This window comes from Schistocerca cancellata, chromosome 8, assembly GCF_023864275.1.
Source record: "Schistocerca cancellata isolate TAMUIC-IGC-003103 chromosome 8, iqSchCanc2.1, whole genome shotgun sequence".
Taxonomy (NCBI): domain Eukaryota; kingdom Metazoa; phylum Arthropoda; class Insecta; order Orthoptera; family Acrididae; genus Schistocerca; species Schistocerca cancellata.
Window position 1 is genome coordinate 89,371,922 of NC_064633.1, and position 22,003 is coordinate 89,393,924.

The window sequence follows — 22,003 nt, forward strand, 5'->3', positions numbered from 1 at the left end:
CCTCTCTCTGTTCATCTGCTTCTCTCCCCTCTTTTCATTCATCTGACTGAGCGAAGTGGCGCAGTGGGACCACAACGGAATCACATTCGGGAGGACGGCAGTTCAAATCCGCGCCCGGCCATCTAGTTATAAGTTTTTATTATTTCCCTAAATCGTTCTGTGCAGACGGCAGGATGGTCCCTTGTGCAAGGGCACGACCGATTCACTCCCCGTCCTTGAAACAGCTCGAGATCACCCTTCATCTCTAATGATCTCAATGTCGACGGGAAATTAAACGCCAAGCTTCCTTGCTTCGTCCAGTGTCCCTCGCCCCTCTTTCTGTTTATCTCCTACTTTTTCCCTTCCCTCTGTCCATCTCCTCTTCCCCCTCTCTCTGCACATCTCGTCCTATTTCCTTTCTCTCTCTATCTCTTTCCATCCCGTCTCTAACCACATCTGCTCTGCATTATTTTCTCGGCCCGTCTCATGCTCCCCCTCTCACTGCCCGTCACGTCATTTTCCCTCTTGCCGTCCATTTTCCTCTCCTCCTCTCTCTGTCCACTTCCTCCTCCCTCAAATCTGTGTGCATATCCTCCATCCCCTTTTCTGTCTGTCCATCTTCATCTACGTATATATACATGGCTGCTCCACAAATCGCACGCAAGCGCCTGGCAGAGGGTTCGTCGAGTCACCATCACAAGAATTCTTTATTATACCGCTGTCGAAAGGACACAAGAAAACGAACACCTATAACTTTCGATGCGACCTCTGATTTCCCTTATTTTATTTTACGATGCTCGTTTCTCCCTATATTTGTCGGCGTCAACAAAACACTCTATGTGATCAAAAGTATCCTGATACCCCCAAAAACATACGTTTTTCATATTAGGCGCATTGTGCTGCCACCAGCGACGTCAGTAGTCATTAGACATCGTCAGAGAGCAGAATGGGGCGCTCCGCGGAACTCACGGACGTCGAAAGTGGTCAGGTGATTCGGTGTCACTTGTGTCATGCGTCTGTACGCGAGATTTCCACACTCCTAAACATCCGTAGGTCCACAGTTTCCGATATGATAGTGGAGTGGAAACGTGAAGGGACACGTACATCAAAAAACCCTACAGTCCGACCTCGTCTCCTGACTGTCAGAAACCGCCTATAGTTGAGGAGTGTCGTAATGTGTAATAGGCAGACATCTATCCAGACCATCACACAGGAATTCCAAACTGCATCAGGATCTACTGCAAATACTATGACAGTTAGGTGGGAGGTGATTTCATCGTCGAGCGGCTGCTCATAAGCCGCACATCACGCCAGTAAATGCTAAACGACGCCTAGCTTGGTGCAAGGAGTGTGAACAATGGACGATTAAAGAGTGGAAAAACGTTGTATGGAGTGACGAATCACGGTACACAATATGGTGACCCGATGGCAAGTTGTGGATATGGCGAATGAGCGGTGAACGTCATCTTTCAGCGTGTGTAGTGCCAACAGTAAAATTCGGAGACGGTGGCGTTATAGCGTGGTCGTGTTTTTGATGGAGGGGGCTTGCATCACTTTTTGTTTTGCGTGGAACTATCACAGCATAGGCTCACATTTATGTTTTAAGCACCTTCTTGCTTCGCACTAATGAAGAGCAATTCGGGGAATTGCGATTGCATCTTTCAACACGATCGAGCACCTGTTCATAATGCACGGCCTGTGGCGGAGTGGTTACACGACAATAACATATCTGTAATGGACTGGCCTGCACAGAGTCCTGACCTGAATCGTATAAAACACCTTTGGGAAATTTTGAAATGCCGACTTCGTACCAGGCCTCACCGGCCGACATCGATACATCTCCTCAGTGCAGCACTCCATGAAGAATGGGCTGCCATTCCCCAAGAAACCTTCCAGCTTCTGATTGACTGTATTCCTGTGAGAGTGGAAGCTGTCGTCAAGGCTAAGGGTGGGCCAACACCATACTGAATTCCAGCATTACCGATGGAGATGGTTCAAATGGCTCTGAGCACTATGGGACTTAACAACTGAGGTCATCAGTCCCCTAGAACTTAGAACTACTTAAACCTAACTAACCTAAGGACGCCACACACATCCATGCCCGAGGCAGGATTCGAATCTGCGACTGTAGCGGTCGCGCGGTTCCAGACTGAGTGGCCTAGAACCGGTCGGCCACAACAGCCGGTGCCGATGGAGAGCGCCACGAACTTGTAAGTCATTTTCAGCCAGGTGTCCTGATACTTTTGATCACATACTGTATTTTTGCATTGTGAGGAGAAAGTTGGTGATTGAAATTTTGTGAGAAGAACCCGCCGCAACGAGAAACGCCTTTGTTTTAATGATGTCCACCCCAATTCCCGTATCATGTCAGTGACACTCTCCCTCGTGCTTCTCGATAGTACAAAACGTGCTGACCTTCTTTGAACTTTCTGGATGCACTCCGCTAATCCTGTCTGTTAAGGATCCCATGCCGCGCAGCAATACTCCGAAACAGGACGGACAAATGCAGTGTAGACACTTTCTTCCTCCTCCATCCCTAAAGCTTCGTTTTCGCGCAGCTTAATATTTATGTTATTATATCTCGTGAACTATCCGACGTAAAAAGTTCTTATTTTGTAGACACATCCAGTGGAATATGTGAACGCTCTCTGGAAAAAGTGTTACGAAAAGAGTTAGCAGATTTTCTAGCACCTCAGTGTTTATGACGTTATATCTTCCGAACAATATGTCGTACAGTCAACCATCTTTGACAGTACTTTTTACGTTTCATCATTGTATGTGTCGAGAGGTGGGGAGGGGGGGGGTAATGAGGAAGAAAAAATTCGTAAATGTTTGAAATTGTTTGTGAAGTTTGTTGCAAGTCACTTAGTGCTTTAATTTACAATAATGGAAGAGGTGTAGAATCTTCCTCCCCACTCTTCCACAGCTATCGAGGCTAGGTGTTGTTATGTGCTAGTAGCAAGATGTTTCCTGTCCGGAGCGCTTGCACAACGACAAAAATTTAAAGAAAAATATTCTACCGGGACCATATTCGTAGTACCAAGGGAGCATTGGTCTAAATCCTCTAAATTGCGTATGTTACAGTATTTTGATGTACACCTAGCCTTCTGAGGCTCCTGAGCGTTATGCGATTCACCAAGGGCAAAAGTCTTAACCTGCGTTTCGCCTACACAACGCGAGGCAGTTGGTAGGCTCGGCCATCTCCACCTTTTGTCGTTTCTGTTCTCAGGGAGCGAGCGGGCGTTCCGGGCAGAAGTGGCCGTGGGGCTGAAGAGCGAGGTGCTGGACGCCAACCGGCGGCGACTGATCCACCGCGCCAAGACCAAGTCCATGCGCATCTCGGTCGTCATCGTAGTCGCCTTCATCGTCTGGTGGACTCCCTACTACTGCATGATGATCATCTTCCTCTTCCTGAACCCTGACAAGCACGTAAGTACCGCGACCATCAGCACCGCTTACTACTGCTGTAGCAGGAATTTTACACATTTAAGTTTACCACTGCTAAGCAAAGCCCTTGTTACGCCAAAGAGAAGAAGAGTGTGTGAGTCTTCTGTATTAGGTCTGGTTTCAAAGTTTTAATTTCCTCGTCTTCTTCTCCTTCTGTTAGTTTTCATTGTTACTACGGTGTTACTATGGTCATTCGACACGTCCTTGTCCTACTGCCAGTTCACATTGTTTAACACTGATGTAATCTTGTCATCCGCGAGACCACACACTTTTGTTGTTGTTGTGGTCTTCAGTGCTGAGACTGGGTTGATGCAGCTCTCCACGCTACTCTATCCTGTGCAAGCTTCTTCATCTCCCAGCACCTACTGCAATTACATCCTTCTGAGTCTGCTTAGTGTATTCATCTCTTGGTCTCCCTCTACGGTTTTTACCCTCCACGCTGCCCTCCAGTACTAATTTGGAGATCCGTTTATGCCTCAGAACATGTCCTACCAAGCGATCCCTTCTTCTAGTCAAGTTGTGCCACAAACTCCTCTTCTCCCCAATTATAATCGATACCCCCTCATTCGTTATGTGATCTACCCATCTAATCTTCAGCATTCGTCTGTAGCACCGCATTTCAAAACCTTCTATTCTCTTCTTGTCCAAACTATTTATCGTCTATGTTTCAGTTCCATACATGGCTACACTCGACACAAATACATTCAGAAACGACTTCCTAACACTTAAATCAATACTCGATGTTAACAAATTTCTCTTCTTCAGAAACGTTTTCCTCGCCATTGCTAGTCTACATTTTATATCCTCTCTACGTCGACCGTCATCAGTTATTTTGCTCCCCAAATAGCAAAACTCCTTTACTACTTTAAGTGTCTCATTTCCTAATCTAATACCCTCAACATCACCCGACTTAAATCGACCACATTCCATTATCTTACTTTTGCTTTTGTTGATGTTCATCTTATATCCTCCTTTCAAGACACTGTCCACTCCATTCAGCTGCTCTTCCAAGTCCTTTGCTGTCTCTGACATAATTACAATTTCATCGGCGAACCTAAAAGTTTTTATTTCTTCCCCATGGATTTTGATATCTTCTGCGAATTTTTCTTTTCTTTCCTTTACTGCTTGCTCAATATACAGATTGAATAACATCGGGGAGAGGCTACAGCTCTGTCTCACTCCCTTCCCAACCACTGCTTCCCTCTCATGTCCCTCGACTCTTATAACTGCTATCTGGTTTCTGTACAAATTGTAAATAGCCTTTCGCTCCCTGTATTTTACCCCTGCCACCTTCAGAATTAGAAAGAGAGTATTCCAGTCAACATTGTCAAAAGCTTTCTCTATGTCTACAAATGCTAGAAACTTAGGTTTCCCTTTCCTTAATCTATTTTCTAAGATAATTCGTAGGGTCAGTATTGCCTCACGTGTTCCAACATTCCTATGGAATCCAAACTGATCTTCCCCGAGGTCGGCTTCTACCAGTGTTTCCATTCGTCTGTAAGGAATTCGCGTTATTATTTTGCGGCCGTGACTTATTAAACTGACAGTTCGGTAATTTTCACATCTGTCAACACCTGCTTTCCTTGGAATTGGAATTATTATATTCTTATTGAAGTCTGAGGGTATTTCCCCTGTCTCATATATCTTGCTCACCAAATGGTAGGGTTTTATGAGGGCTGGCTCTCGCAAGGCTATTAGTAGTTCTAATGGAATGTTGTCTACTCCCCGAGTATTGTTTCGACTTAGGTTTTTCAGTGCTCTGTCAAACTCTTCACGCAGTATCATATCTCCCATTTGTTTTTCAGCTACATCCTCTTACATTTCCATAATATTGTCCTCAGGTATATCACCCTTGTATAGATCCTCTGTATACTTCTTCCACCTTTCTGCTTTCCCCTCTTTGCTTACAACAGGGTTTCCATCTGAGCTCTTGATATTCATTCGAGTGGTCCTCTTTCCTCTAGAGGTTCTTTAATTTTTCTGTAGGCAGTATCTATCTTACCCGTAGACAACACACTAATGAGCAAAAATAATATCGCCGCTGCCCACAGCGATGTTCAGTGCCAACTGACGTGTTACCGTATACAACTGGAGCAATACGAATGTGGAAAAGAAAGCTGGTTGTAAGGATAGTTGTAAGAGTGGGAATAAAATGAAACCATGATCAGTAATGTTAACAGTAATAACGTATACATATCCTGTAAACTGACACGTTCCAGACCATTTTGATGAGAGAATCTGTAGAGACTTGTAGCGTTGGAAGGAAGACAGGGGATGTTATGGTTGGCTGGTATCCCCTTTATTACAATGCAAATGCATACGTGAGGGTTCTTTATTTACATGAACAGATTATTTCTCAGCTTTTACAGAGGCTATGTGTGGTACAAGTTCTTTCAATAATAGTTCACGTTACCCCCACTGCTGGTAAAGTAGAAGCCCCGCTATAAATACTACTCTGGACGGTATGTAGTGTCCTAGGCAAAGCCCTCTCTGCGAATGAAAGACGCCAAACTGGAGTTAGTGAATTAGTGACTGAGTTATTGACTGAGTGACTGAGGCCCTCCGGTCAGCGGCGGCGATCTAAATACTTGCGGTCGAGAAGGCCTTGGCGGCTTGTTTATTGCGAGTGTGTCTTTGGCCTCTTTCGTGATACTCGCGCTTGATCCAGCGCCTACTATTGATCTTTGAGCTAGATCTTTGCAGCTTACGCCAGCAGAGAATTATTCAAAACATGTATGCAACATGTAACTAACTAACTAACTAGCAACGATATCGGCCACAGATGAAATAATCTAAAATAAGCGACTTTGACAAAAGGGCAAATTGTTATCGCTCGGCTCCTGGGAATCAGCATCTCGGAAACGTCGAAGGTGGCAGGTTGTTCGCGTGTTGTTGTCGCTATCGTATGTGGAAACTGATTGAAGGATGGAGAAACCATGAGTACACGACAGGGTGCTGAACGACAACGCCTCACCAGCCACGCAGAAAATACTCTGTCTTCCTGTAAATGTTGGAGGCTCGCCACCCTCTCCAAACCAGAATCGCAGTGATCTACGGCAGACATTACGACAAAGTGTAATGCTTGTGCAGCTACACATGTTTTGGAGCACACCTTTTACCGCATCTGGTTAAATGTGGGTTTTTGCATGTTGATCAAATGACATAGTCAATTGCGATTTCTGTGGGCACAGGATCATCGACTGGACACTGATCGAATGGAAACATGTTTCCTACTTGTACGTTGGTCGTGTCCGCATACGCCGTCTCCAGGCAGATGGTTGCTCGAACATGCGTCGCCCCATGCGCTCAGACCAGTGGGGGAAGGATTACGTTAGCGTAGACATTGTAATGAGCCCGGGTAATCGAAGGACGCTGTTGCGGGCCATTCGTGAGTGGCACCTTCCTCCGAGGGCTAAGTCATCCTCCAGCAGGTTTTTACCACACGGGACAGCTTTTGATACTCTTCACTTCGCCAATTTTTTCTATCCACGTGGGGTGCTTCGTGAGAATATGTATGCGGAGAGAAACAGAGTCAAGAAGGAAGTGGCCATAACCGTGCTACAGGGGTTTCAGCGTATGACACAGAACTCGCGTTATGTCTTGATCACTGTATTCTCCTAATCTGAACTCGGTGGAACACATTTCGTACGCTGTCGCGAGCAGCTCCATATTTACAAACCATCGCCCCGTAAATTAAATGAATTGAGCAGCTAGACATATGGTGCCACACAGCTGCGTTAACTACCGAGACTTGTCGAATCCTTGTCACTCAGAACCGCTACTGTAGTGCGTTCCGAAGGTGGAGAAAACATGGAATTAAGTAGATGGTCATAAATATTTGGCTGATCAGTGTACGGCTGTGTATTCCGTTGATTTGCTTTCAGAGAGAGGAAAGAATGAAATAAGATTGTTTTACCATCCCATCGAAAAAGAGGTCAGCAGAGACGGAGCATAAACTCGAATTCGGAAAGATGAGAACGTAATCGGCCCTGTTTATCCTGCTGTAAACGATTTCCTCGTGCATTTTCGGCGGCTTAGCACTGTGCTTTCTCTCTCGGTTTACTTTTGGTTAGTGAAAGCAGGTATTTGTCCAATATCTCTTTCCCTCTCTTTCTAGGTTTCCCTTGAACAAGTCATCGAATGTACTCTGTATGTGGAACAACTACACTCCTGGAAATTGAAATAAGAACACCGTGAATTCATTGCCCCAGGAAGGGGGAACTTTATTGATACATTCCTGGGGTCAGATACATCACATGATCACACTGACAGAACCACAGGCACATAGACACAGGCAACAGAGCATGCACAATGTCGGCACTAGTACAGTGTATATCCACCTTTCGTAGCAATGCAGTCTGCTATTCTCCCATGGAGACGATCGTAGAGATGCTGGATGTAGTCCTGTGGAACGGCTTGCCATGCCATTTCCACCTGGCGCCTCAGTTGGACCAGCGTTCGTGCTGGACGTGCAGACCGCGTGAGACGACGCTTCATCCAGTCCCAAACATGCTCAATGGGGGACAGATCCGGAGATCTTGCTGGCCAGGGTAGTTGACTTACACCTTCTAGAGCACGTTGGGTGGCACGGGATACATGCGGACGTGCATTGTCCTATTGGAACAGCATGTTCCCTTGCCGGTCTAGGAATGGTAGAACGATGGGTTCGATGACGGTTTGGATGTACCGTGCACTATTCAGTGTCCCCTCGACGATCACCAGTGGTGTACGGCCAGTGTAGGAGATCGCTCCCCACACCATGATGCCGGGTGTTGGCCCTGTGTGCCTCGGTCGTATGCAGTCCTGATTGTGGCGCTCACCTGCACGGCGCCAAACACGCATACGACCATCATTGGCACCAAGGCAGAAGCGACTCTCATCGCTGAGGCCGACACGTCTCCATTCGTCCCTCCATTCACGCCTGTCGCGACACCACTGGAGGCGGGCTGCACGATGTTGGGGCGTGAGCAGAAGACGGCCTAACGGTGTGCGGGACCGTAGCCCAGCTTCATGGAGACGGTTGCGAATGGTCCTCGCCGATACCCCAGGAGCAACAGTGTCCCTAATTTGCTGGAAGTGGCGGTGCGGTCCCCTACGGCACTGCGTAGGATCCTACGGTCTTGGCGTGCATCCGAGCGTCGCTGCGGTCCGGTCCCAGGTCGACGGGCACGTGCACCTTCCGCCGACCACTGGCGACAACATCGATGTACTGTGGAGACCTCACGCCCCACGTGTTGAGCAATTCGGCGGTACGTCCACCCGGCCTCCCGCATGCCCACTATACGCCCTCGCTCAGAGTCCGTCAACTGCACATACGGTTCACGTCCACGCTGTCGCGGCATGCTACCAGTGTTAAAGACTGCGATGGAGCTCCGTATGCCACGGCAAACTGGCTGACACTGACGGCGGCGGTGCACAAATGCTGCGCAGCTAGCGCCATTCGACGGCCAACACCGCGGTTCCTGGTGTGTCCGCTGTGCCGTGCGTGTGATCATTGCTTGTACAGCCCTCTCGCAGTGTCCAGAGCAAGTATGGTGGGTCTGACACACCGGTATCAATGTGTTCTTTTTTCCATTTCTAGGAGTGTAATAAGCTTTTACATACAGTAGGCTTCATATTTTTTAGCTGGGGACATAGAGTCCCAAAATAAAATTAAACATAGTTCCCATACCCCCCTTCTGAGCAATTTTTTTTTAATTTCTCCTGATCGTAAGGCAAAAGCTGGAGCTGGAAAAGTAATCACATATATTCTCAATTGGGACTGCCTATGACCCATTAACAGCTCACTGGACGTTTGGCTGCAAACCCATTGACCCCACTGTTGCTGATCTAGACAGAGCGCAAAAAGTGCAGAAAGTGACTTTGGGAAAGACATTGAGCCGAATGTCCATACGGCCGCTATGTTTAGGACTTCCTTTGTTTCTGTAATCACTTCATCCCTCATTTCAGTAGATCAGTTTTCTCTCCCAGCCTTTGTCGAATTGAGATGCTGTTTCCTCACATATACTGAAAATGTTGACGAAGTATCTAACTCTTATCATTATTTCTTTCATTCTGCCCACTACTCGTGATGTTGTGGTAAGTATCGCTTCCTCTAGGTCACGAGGTTCCGGGTTCGTTTCCCAGCCGAGTGGGAGAGTGCGCAGGGCAGCGTTTGTGTTGCCCTAATCATTTCGTTTCTTCTTCGTCACAAAAGCACGCAAGTCAACGAAGTTGCATCAGATACAAAGACTTGGACCGGGCGGCTGATCTACCTCAGACGGATTCACCCGGTCAATAATGCCATACGACCGTCTCGTTTCATTTCTTCCATCTTGACTTCCTTTCTCTCTGCATTCACATCCTCTTGAATGACCCCTCTAAGATAAAAAGTGAAGTAGTCACATGCCTTCTACACAGAGCGAAGAGTATAAAAACTGATTCCGTGTTTTCAAAACTACGAGAATCATTTGTGGACACAGCAGAGCGTAGTAGTGATTCTGTTTTCTCGTTCATGGAGTATCAGGCATCAATGTAACAATCACGCAACTCCCTCACATTTTATTCATTTACCACTTTTCTGTACAGAATATACTCCCAAATTCACAAAACATTCATCACAGGACCTGCACCCTCCCCGTCCCTATCCCGTCCCACCCACCCACACATCCTCGTATCCGGATTCTTAACACTGAATTTTTTATGTACAGTCTTGAGTAATATCTTCAAATACTCCTCAGTAGGAAACTCCTCTTGTTCTTCTCAGACGCAGTATGGCGAGCCTACTCCTCCATCTGGATGCAGATTTTGTTTAATAAGTGTCCATTACTGAATTTTATAAGTTCCACTGATACATTAAATCTGTGTGGTACGTTTCGTTTATTCATGTAGTATACCAGTACAATGCAAACGTATATGGTAGTACTTCTCTGATAGCGATTCTTTGAATTGAATTACCAAATGTGTGTACGAAATCTTATTGCACGTCCGTGTGCCAGTGCTAATTTCTTCTTTTTCTAACTTCTCAGCCACTTCATTCCCGTGAAGGATGCGGTGTTTTGCCCGCATAAAACAACTTCTGGTGGCCATCACTGCACTATCTCAATGGTAATTCCTCTACAGAAAAAATTCATAGAGAAAAATTTTATTAATCATGGGAAATCATATTCACCCTTTAACGATAAGAACCAATAGGGGCACAGGTTTTCCAAATGCACAAACTATACAACTGTCAATACTGGCAATCGCAAGTGTAACGGCTCAGTAGATTATAAACACCCAAGTATTCTGTATAGGACAATGAAAATCCACCATAGCCCAATAAAATACACTCCTGGAAATTTAAATAAGAACACCGTGAATTCATTGTCCCAGGAAGGGGAAACTTTATTGACACATTCCTGGGGTCACAGGCACATAGACACAGGCAACAGAACATGCACAATGTCGGCACTAGTACAGTGTATATCCACCTTTCGCAGCATTGCAGGCTGCTATTCTCCCATGGAGACGATCGTAGAGATGCTGGATGTAGTCCTGTGGAACGGCTTGCCATGCCATTTCCACCTGGCGCCTCAGTTGGACCAGCGTTCGTGCTGGACGTGCAGACCGCGTGAGACGACGCTTCATCCAGTCCCAAACATGCTCAATGGGGGACAGATCCCCTAAAACCACAAAAAAAAGTATCCGGTTCACCCTTTCGTGCACCGGATCCAACGCTCTCTTCGGCAGCTGGTGGACGTCGGTTAGCTTTATGTGGGTCCCTGGCCATGTCGGTATCTCTGGGAACGAAGCTGCAGATGCCGCGGCCAAAGCTGCGGTCCTCCAGCCTCGGACAGCTTCTTTTTGTGTCCCTTCGTCAGATTTTAGCAGGGTCATTTGTCGGCGCATTTTATCGCTGTGGCATGCCGATTGGGCTGCACTTACAGACAACAAGCTTCGGGCCTTGAAACCTCTTCCCGTGGCTTGGACGTCCTCCTCACGCCCTTCTCGGCGGGAGGAGGTAGTTTTGGCCCGGTTACGAATTGGACACTGCCGGTTCAGCCATCGCCATCTGCTGACTGCTGCGCCGGCACCGTTCTGTCCATGTGGGCAATTGTTGACGGTCCGCCACATTTTAACGTCCTGTCCGGATTTTAACACACTGCGTCTTGATCTTGGCCTGCCATGTACTCTAGAAGCCCTTTTAGCGGATGACCCATGAGCAGCTGCTCGCGTTCTTCATTTTATCAATTTGACAACCCTCTCTAAGGACATTTGATTATGCTGTTTTCTTTTTTTAATCCTATGCCTCAGTCTGCCTTTTATCGTGTTTTCCGTTTCGTTGCTGTTTTAAACTTGTGACTCGCGGTGCATTCCTAACATAGTCTGGGCGCTAATGAGCGTTGAAGTTGTGCGCCCTAAAACCACAAAAAAAAAACAAAAAAAAAAAGATCCGGACATCTTGCTGGCCAGGGTAGTTGACTTACACCTTCTAGAGCACGTTGGGTGGCACGGGATACATGCGGACGTGCATTGTCCTGTAGGAACAGCAAGTTCCCTTGCCGGTCTAGGAATGGTAGAACGATGGGTTCGATGACGGTTTGGATGTACCGTGCACTATTCAGTGTCCCCTCGACGATCACCAGTGGTGTACGGCCAGTGTAGGAGATCGCTCCCCACACCATGATGCCGGGTGTTGGCCCTGTGTGCCTCGGTCGTATGCAGTCCTGATTGTGGCGCTCACCTGCACGGCGCCAAACACGCATACGACCATCATTGGCACCAAGGCAGGAGCGACTCTCATCGCTGAAGACGACACGTCTCCATTCGTCCCTCCATTCACGCCTGTCGCGACACCACTGGAGGCGGGCTGCACGATGTTGGGGCGTGAGCGGAAGACGGCCTAACGGTGTGCGGGACCGTAGCCCAGCTTCATGGAGACGGTTGCGAATGGTCCTCGCCGATACCCCAGGAGCAACAGTGTCCCTAATTTGCTGGGAAGTGGTGGTGCGGTCCCCTACGGCACTGCGTAGGATCCTACGGTCTTGGCGTGCATCCGTGCGTCGCTGCGGTCCGGTCACAGGTCGACGGGCACGTGCACCTTCCGCCGACCACTGGCGACAACATCGATGTACTGTGGAGACCTCACGCCCCACGTGTTGAGCAATTCGGCGGTACGTCCACCCGGCCTCCCGCATACCCACTATACGCCCTCGCTCAAAGTCCGTCAACTGCACATACGGTTCACGTTCACGCTGTCGCGGCATGCTACCAGTGTTAAAGACTGCGATGGAGCTCCGTATGCCACGGCAAACTGGCTGACACTGACGGCGGCGGTGCACAAATGCTGCGCAGCTAGCGCCATTCGACGGCCAACACCGCGGTTCCTGGTGTGTCCGCTGTGCCGTGCGTGTGATCATTGCTTGTACAGCGCTCTCGCAGTGTCCGGAGCAAGTATGGTGGGTCTGACACACCGGTGTCAATGTGTTCTTTTTTCCATTTCCAGGAGTGTATTATTGAAATGTATCTCCAGGTAGTTAAATACAGCAACAGCATGTATTATAAATTTACTTTAAATATAATTATTACATGAAAAGGCACCGGCAGATAGTCACAATCTGATCAAATTTCGCTGTGCTACAGAACATTGTTCAGCATCTGAAGTAAGCTACGGGGCACAATAAGTCATAATAACACATAGATACACAGATACGCACTCAAAAACACTCACAAACACACGAGTGTGTAGATCAGTGATGTGCAGGGAGTGACTATGTCCTATCCGTTTGGAAAGAATTCTTCACGAACCAAACTAACATTCGATCGCAGCAGGTGGACAAATTATTATATGATCTGAGAGAAGGCATAGCATGTAGTTGTTATTGACTAGCAGCAAGAGCAGCGGAGAGCGTTGAGCCCAGAAACACTTCTCAGACATTCGCCTCTAGCAATCAAATTGATAGGAATTTAAAGTATTTTCTTATTACATTTTTAATTGGTACTATTGTCTTAATGTGTGCTTCAGTCTTTTTCTGAAATTACAAAAAGTGGTGCTTCGGTAAAGTAAGGTTTTTACAAATATGAAAATATTTCTTACTGTCCCTGTTGGTGGGAAAAATCGTCAGTTCCGAAATATATATATATATATATATATATATATATATATATATATATATATATATATATATATATATATATATATATAACCCTAAGTAATAACAATGCAAAAAAAATTGACAAATGATAAAAACTGCAGGGTAGTTAGCAAAATTTTAGATAATGAAGTCAAAAACATTTTTCAGTTTAGATTTCGATTGTTATAGAGAACGGTAGCTGATTCAAGCTGTGAGCGAATAATGTTGTCTCGTTATTAACCAATTTGGAAAAGTATTTACATCACAATAAATGCGACACACTCAGGCGGGAAGGGGCACAATAGCACTGACTCCAGTTCAGACTCAAAATCACAGTTAGCCGCAAGAATAAAATCTCATCGGGAACTCAGTAAAGGGAATTGCGCTAAGCATATGCACTTGAGTACTAACTGTCTGGCACCCAGTTTGCGTAATATACAGCTTCGCGCAGCGTACCATAACGCCTACTGTTAATATTTCTATTATTGTAATTGTTCTCAAATAAATATTTTCTGTTAAACAAAATATGTCTTGTGTCCTCGGAGTCTTTCGCGACGGCATACATGAATAAAACCTCGATTTTCTAGCCGCGTCAGTTCGAATAAAATCGTCGAGTTTTCGATGCCCCTCTCCTCCATCGTCGTCCGAAGTTCATTGACTGCCGGGAGTGCTACGGTTTCTCGCTTATATAGACATGATGACATCAGCAGCAGACAATCAGATAGACCCACTGTGGCGCGCGCTGAGAGTGTACCCCTGGTCTGTGTAGAGATTGTTGTTGTTTAAACGATTCTCTGCCGCTTCCTTTATAACGGAGTCCCAATATGTAGAAGCATGAGCCAACACTTTTGTATTTTCGAACCGTATTTTATGTCCGTTTTCTAGGCAATGCTCCGCTATAGCCGACTTGTCAAACTCCCTTTGTTTTATAATGACGCTTGTGCTCAGTACAACGCTCCGCCACCGTGCGAATTGTCTGTCCAATGTACATGCTGCCCCATTCACGGGGTAAACCACACACGCCGGACACTCGAAGAACAATGTCATCCTTAACAGGGCCCAACATATCTCGTATTTTGGGGACGGGCCGGAACATTGATCTTAGCCCATGTTTCTGCAGCAGACGTCCTAACTTTGCTGCTAGTAGCTCCACAGTATGGCTGGAATGCAGTCCCTCTGGCCTCTTCTACTGATTCACCAGGTGTCTTTCGTCGGCGGCCCTTGAAAGCTACATCCATTTTCCCCGAAAACACGTTTTAAGTTCTGCAATTCAGAATGTAGATGGTCGTCGTCAGAGATAATGTTGGCTCTATGAACCAAGCTGTTCAGGACCGCTTTCTTGTGTATAGGGTGGCGGAAACTTTTGGCGTTCAAGTCCCGATCAGTGTGTGTTGGTTTCCGGTACACTGAGTGACCAAGCTAGCCTCCTGCCTTCCGCTGAACCAAAACATCCAAGAATGGTAACTTGCCGTGCTCCTCCATCTCGGCAGTAAATTTAATGTGGGGATGGACACCATTCATGTGATTGACGAACTGCTGTAGTGTATCTTCACCATGAGGCAATATCAGGAAGGTGTCATAAACGTATCGTAGAAAGCAAGAAGGCCGTAATGTCGCAGTTTGCAAAGCCTGCTCCTCAAAGTGCTCCATGAAGAAATTTGCGACTGCTGGAGACAGTGGTGATCCCATGGCTGTGCCGTCCGCCATCTCATAATATTCATCGTAGTACTAAAAGTACGTTCTCGTTAGGGCGTGACGGAACAACTTAATGATTCCAGATGGAAAATGTTGCGCCAAAAGATCCAGCGTACGTTGTATTGGTACCCTCTTAAAACGTGACACAACGTCCAGGCTAACCATTAGGTCGTTTGGGCCTATCTTCATTCTCTTCAGTTTCGCAACAAATTTCTGCGAGTTGACAACATGGTGTTCACAAAGTCCCAATTTTGGTGCTAGTCATCCTGCCAGATGTTTAGCAAGTCTACAGGTGGGCGAACTGATTGCACTAACAGTGGGCCCTTAGAGGGACACTATTATTTTTGCTTATCACTATCTCATTATTTTATTTTTATTTTGCACCTCAATGTACGACCGAGAAAAAAAAACTAAAACGTGGAAATTTAGTTAGGTCTTGCTGTCTTCCACTTATAAAACATTTTTAAAGGCATCAGTATGTGTAAGTAAGGTCCTCAACCTGCGAACACTAAACAAGACTTAAATTTTTGGATTAAGTTTAACTAAAAAATTTAAAGTATTTATGCAGTCTGATAGACTACGCGATTTTTTTTCAAAACTTTGATATATAAATTAATAAAGTGAATCACAATATTTAAAAATGGTTCGCATAAAGTAACTCCCTCCCCTTGGTACTGCGTGGCTTAATGTGTGGTACAAGCCGTTCAGAGAATCATAACGTGTCTACACCTAATTAATATGTGATTGCTATACGCTAAACGTCTTCAGTTTGGATTTTCTATAGGCTTCACGGTATGCCGCAGTCGTCAGTCTTGCACTTACAAGGGAACCTCCCCATCGCACCCCCCTCAGATGTAGTTATAAGTCGGCACAGTGGATAGGCCTCGAAAAACTGAACACAGATCAATCGAGAAAACAGGAAGAAGTTGTGTGGAACTATGAAAAAAAAAAATAAGCAAAATATACAAATTGAGTAGTCCACGCGCAAGATATGCGACATCAAGGGCAATGTGAGCTCAGGAACGCCGTGGTCCCGTGGTTAGCGTGAGCAGCTGCGGAACGAAAGGTCCTTGGTTCAAGTTTTCCCTCGAGTGAAAAGTTTATTTTCGCAAAGTTATGATCTGTCCGTTCGTTCGTTGACGTCTCTGCTCACTGTAATAAGTTTAGTGTCTGTGTTTTGCGACCGCACCGCAAAACCGTGCGATTAGTAGACGAAATGACGTGCCTCTCCAATGGGAACCGAAAGCAGTTTCACAGTCGCACAGTTTTCCCTGTGCTCTGTCAAAACATATGGTTTTAACGTTTTTGCGCTGTCGTCGACCGACGTCGTGTGTTTCGATGTTTGTTTAGGTGTATCGTCCCCGTACTACGGCGCAATTACCTCGCATCGGACGGACGGACGGATAGATAATAATTGTCTTAAAATAGAAAAAAAATTAAAGTTTTCACTCGAGGCAAGACTTGAACCAAGGACCTCTTATTCCGCAGCTGCTCACGCCAACCACGGGACCACGGCATGCCTGAGCCCAGACACCCCTTGATGTTGCCTGTCTTGCACAGGGACTACTCAGTTTGTATATTTTGCTTATTTTTTTCATAGTTCCACACAACTTCTTCCTGTTTTCTCGATTGATCTGCGTTCAGTTTTTCAAGGCCTATCCACTGTGCCAATTTATAACTGAATCTGAGGGGGTTGCGATGGGGAGGTTCCCTTGTTAGTTACGTCCCGTAGAATCAGAGTGCAACGGAGCCAGAAATGCAGACGTCGAAGCTGCTCCGGCCGCGTGGCAGTCAAAACACGGACGGGGCCTGCCGTAACGTCGCGCCTGAGGCCAAGGGCCCCGCGACCGCAGTGATTACTACCGCCGCACGCCTCCAGCAGCACCGGCTGTCCTTCGCCCGTGCCCACCTGATGATGGTCTTCGCGGCGCTGGCAACACCTGTCTCTTTGCTGCCGGTTGCCTCCTAGCGTTCGCCTACGGACTTCGGTTTCCTTTTCGTCCGCGGCACCTTTCGACTATTTGGGCACTCTCACTGTAGCCTGCTTTCGAAACTCGAATTAGTACCGCACGAGGAATTTCTCCTCATGCCAGACACCTCCTTAGTTTTGTTTTACCCAGACATGTTTCAGAACTTTTTGTGCTATCTTTAGAGGGCTATTTTTTATTTTCTTACTGTAAAATTGTTGTTACATAATAACATTTAGCGAAACTTTTGGTACATAATATTTACAATTGTGAATGAATTATTGTTTGTTCATAGTTCACAGTTGTGAAATGTATTAACGACCTGATGCACTGTGTGTGATTATAACATTATGTCTAAAGTTCTAATTATAGCTTAATTGGGAAAACAATGGATGTAGGCATTAGTTTACATACCTTACATGATGCTATTGGACATTTATGTTGGCAGCTATTCGGCTACAACTTCTCATACGCAAACAGCAAAACGTAAGTCTTATTTTTCTGTAACTTAACGGCTTTGATGTTTCAGAGCGTTCTCATACGTTGTTGGCGAGGTGAATAGGCCGATTTCATGACCTATGCTCGCTTGACACTACACTTTCTCCGATTTTTCAAAATATAGGCAGAGTTTTCGTCGTCATTACGTGTTGTCGTGACTGTGCAGCATTCATTTGTTTCATAGTGTGTTTGGCTGAGTGAGGCGCGTGAGTTTGAAGTGTATTAGGCGTTTGTGCTTTTTGGTTTGTGTGAGTGTGTGTGTGTGTGTGTGTGTGTGTGTGTGTGTGTGTGTTTAGGACTGGGGTAGAGAGAGAGAGACAGAGAGAGAGAGAGAGAGAGAGAGAGAGAGAGAGAGAATGAGACAGAGAGAATGCTTTTTTTTTACGAGTAGCTTTGGCCGGGAGGTGTGGCCGAGCGGTTCTAGGCGCTTCAGTCTGGAAACGCGCGACCGCTACGGTCGCAGGTTCGAATCCTGCCTCGGGCATGGATGTGAGTGATTTCCCTAGGTTAGTTAGGTTTAAGTAGTTCTAAGTTCTAGGGGACTGATGACCTCAGATGTTAAGTCCCATAGTGCTCGGAGTCATTTGAACCATTTTAGTAGTTTTGGTGTGGGTGTTATTTGTATAGTTCTTCAATTGTGGCAAAAAGGATTTTATTGCACAGTGATGTGTATTCATTTGGTACTTTCTTTCCTTGCGCTGTTGGTTTTTGGATGTGACAGTTTTCTTCTACAGTTAATTTTTGGTATGAACTGCTACTAGTTTTAAGGATGTGTATGTCAGTTTCAGTGTTTGTTGGGTGATGACTGTGTGCTATCAGGTGGTCTGCGAATGTTGAGAGTGAGTCACAATTGAAGAACCATACAAATAACACCCACACCAAAACTACTTAAGAGAAAGAAAAAAAAATTCTTTCTTTCTCTCTCTCCCTCCCCCCCCCCCCCCTCCTCTCTCTCTGCCCCATTCTTCCCAGTCCTGAACACACACACACACACACACACACACACACACACACACACACATACACACACACGTATTATTTTATTTCTCATTTCCATTGGAGAAAAGTCAGTGAGAAAGTGGTCGTGAAATTAGCCCCCCCCCCACCAAAAAAAACAAGCGTGAAAGATTTATAGTTTCGAGTACCTTACTGAGTTAAATGAAACACGCTGAACTTACTGTGTGTTGATACGACTCTATTGTTATTGATGACATATTTGTAAAGGAATCGAATGGAATGTACCAAGTTTTTTTACAAAAGTGGGAGACGGTGTTCCTTCTGTATGAATATCATTAAGCTGGTTCGTAGAGTTTTTGTTTTGTTATTGATATTGCTGTTGCCATGGGTTTATTTATTGACTTTAATTTTTTATTCGTGATTCAATGTCGCTTTTTAAGTTTATGCACTGTCATTTTGCAATTGGAGACAATGAGTTGAGCTGTGGACAGTACGAATTGGAGTGCCATGTGCAGAAATCGGAACATTTCCGGCTTATTCTTGTCTCTGTGTTCAGAAAGGGGTAACAGCAGCGGAGGCAGTCAGAAACATTTGCGCCGTATATAGGTGTCATCCCATAGAACACAGCACGGCATGAAACTGTTTTTCTCGTTTTAAGGGGGTCGTTCCGACATTATTGACTTCCCACGGTCAGGAACACCTTTGTGGTTCGATGAAGATCGTTTCAGCGTATAAATCCACAATGATCCATGTCAGTGTACTCGATAACTTGCATATGTGATGGACTGTGCTCATTCCGCCATCGTGCCACATTTGTATACAGTGGGGAAGGTTCAAATATTGGGTGCGTGGGTAGCACATGCACTAAGACAAGATCACCAAAATCTGCGAGTGGGCATATGTGCCCTGCTTACTCGTTGTAGCTGGTTCGTGGTTCAAATGGTTCAAATAGCTCTGAGCACTATGCGACTTAACTTTTGAGGTCATCAGTCGCCTAGAACTTAGAACTAATTAAACCTAAGTAACCTAAGGACATCAAACACATCCATGCCCGAGGCAGGATTCGAACCTGCGACCGTAGCAGTCACGCGGTTCCAGACTGAAGCGCCTAGAACCGTACGTATTTGCCTTCTGCTCGTGTGGACCTGCTCACAGTGGCCATTTGCTTGCCAGAGGTGTAAGAAGGGGAGTTAGGTGATAGGGCGAATGGCCAAAAGGCTGCACAAGACACAGGTGTTTGTAAACAAGAAAAATTGTAAATATATATGATAACAAATTAATTACTAGTTTCTTCACCACATGTATATATAATATTTTCATTCATAACAGTTTTTTGTACAACATATTTAGAGATACCTTTTTTATATCAATTTTTTTAGTGCAGTGTGTAAGACGTACTTCAACAATGAGTAGAAACTTACATATACACACATATCTTCAGACATATTTTACATTAATAATAGAAACACGTGAAACTAAAAAGAATATACATAACACGTTACACATAGCAGTCTTTAAAAAATATTGTAGTTACGTTTCCTCAATATATTTGTCACAATATCCTTCTTACATACCATAGCTGATGGAGAATTTTTGTGATACAGTTGCTACAATTATCACTCTTCAATGTAGCTGTAGTGATGTTAATGCGTCCCTCTTTGATATTACTGCTTCTATGCAACCTTTTTTCCCACGGAAAACGAGAAATGATTTACGCAAATAATACTGACTGGGATGACCAGCAGCAGTTGAGAAAGATATACAATATATAGTACATACACATATATTATATTCATGCACACATATTATGCAATGAAGTCACATATACAATATGTACAAACACATTTAGTGAGTGCTCTAATCTCTCTCTCCCTCTCCCACACACACACACACACACACAACACACACACACACAACACACACACACACACACACACACACACACACACACACACACACACACACACATCCATTTACACTATGAAAAATGAGATGTACTAGGTACTCATTTGTCTTCAATGCGGAAGAGACTGACTTTCAGCTACAATACACTGTGTACCACATGGACTCATGTTTGAATGGCGATTTGGTTCACCATATGCAGAGGAGGATGTGGAGCATTGCCAACACCACCGATCAGCCACTCCAAGTAATAAATTTGAGAGTCATCGTGGCTCCACGATACGCTTACTTGCCTGCCTTTAGGTGGCTCCTGTATTTGTACAATATCTGTACATTTTCTGTCCAAGGCTTACAAACTTCGAATCCACAACCCGATGACTTCATCTTTCAGTAGGTCGACAATCTGTTGGTTCCAAACGTTATGCCATAACTATTACTGTATAAGCCACATATCCAGACGTATCGAATGAGTTGTCGGTGGCACCTTACTGCTTCATAGATCATAGTCCTTCACCATTATATGAAGTTGTCTGTCTCTATGTAAAGTAACTTTAAAGTAACTCTGAATGCTCAAAGTGAGTTTCTGCAAATCCGTAATGAAGCTGGTGCCTGTGTAGTTTGGATATACCCAATATACACATACTGACATAAACAGATTTCTGGAACTCTAACGAAACCTTAGCCATCTCCTGAGTGACAAATTCTGTATTGCAGATTGTGGTTCATTTAAAATTTGTACTGGTGCTATAGATACCCACCCATTTCGTTCTTATGTGAATTTTCCTGTGGTTTGCAAAATTCTCCATTGGCCTGCCGAAAATTGCATTATTCATAAGTTTAAAAATATTTTTTTCGAACTATTACATCACGGAATCTCTCTTTTCGCTATTGGTATCAATATACTCCTTCGACAAATGGTGTTGCTAGGAGGAGACAGCACTGGTGACTCTTAATCAGTTTCATCCTCAACTTGACACACTTCTGAGGGAATCTATAATGCATTATGTATCTCTTTTTATCGTGCAGCACAGCCATCAGCTTGGGGAGGCGCTCTGTACATAGTGGCAAACTGCTGTGTGGATAATTCAAACTATTAGAGTATGCTGTTTTCATCTCCACAACATTTCCTATGGGAGAATAAGCAGCCACTTACTTGACTAAACTATTTCGGAGGTTTCGTGACTGGACAAATATGGTAGAGACTGTTGCTTGGTGTGCCAGTAGTAGTTGTTTTCATCTAGGTACAGTATGTAACTCATGTCGTGGGACCAATTCACATTTTAATTTACTTGTCGTGACTATAAGTACGTTGACAAAGTCACACACGAATTGCTTGATCAAGTAAGAGCGACATGTTTACACTAGTTCGGTGTTCACGCGTATGTTTCTGAGCACTGCATCCCAGGAAAGCCCTGGAACTGTGTAATAGAAGGCAGGATCCATTGCGTATGTTTCCATGCATAC

The 22,003-nt window shown here is 45.2% G+C and overlaps 1 protein-coding gene across 1 annotated transcript in view; it reads left to right on the plus strand.

The window, feature by feature from the left end:
• Window positions 1–22,003, plus strand: part of LOC126095384 (gonadotropin-releasing hormone receptor-like) — an 825,102-nt gene that overhangs the window by 757,785 nt on the left and 45,314 nt on the right. The window contains exon 5 of the mRNA XM_049910188.1: window positions 3,209–3,408. Coding sequence (XP_049766145.1) covers window positions 3,209–3,408 — 200 coding nt within the window. The remainder of the gene's footprint in view (window positions 1–3,208; window positions 3,409–22,003) is intronic.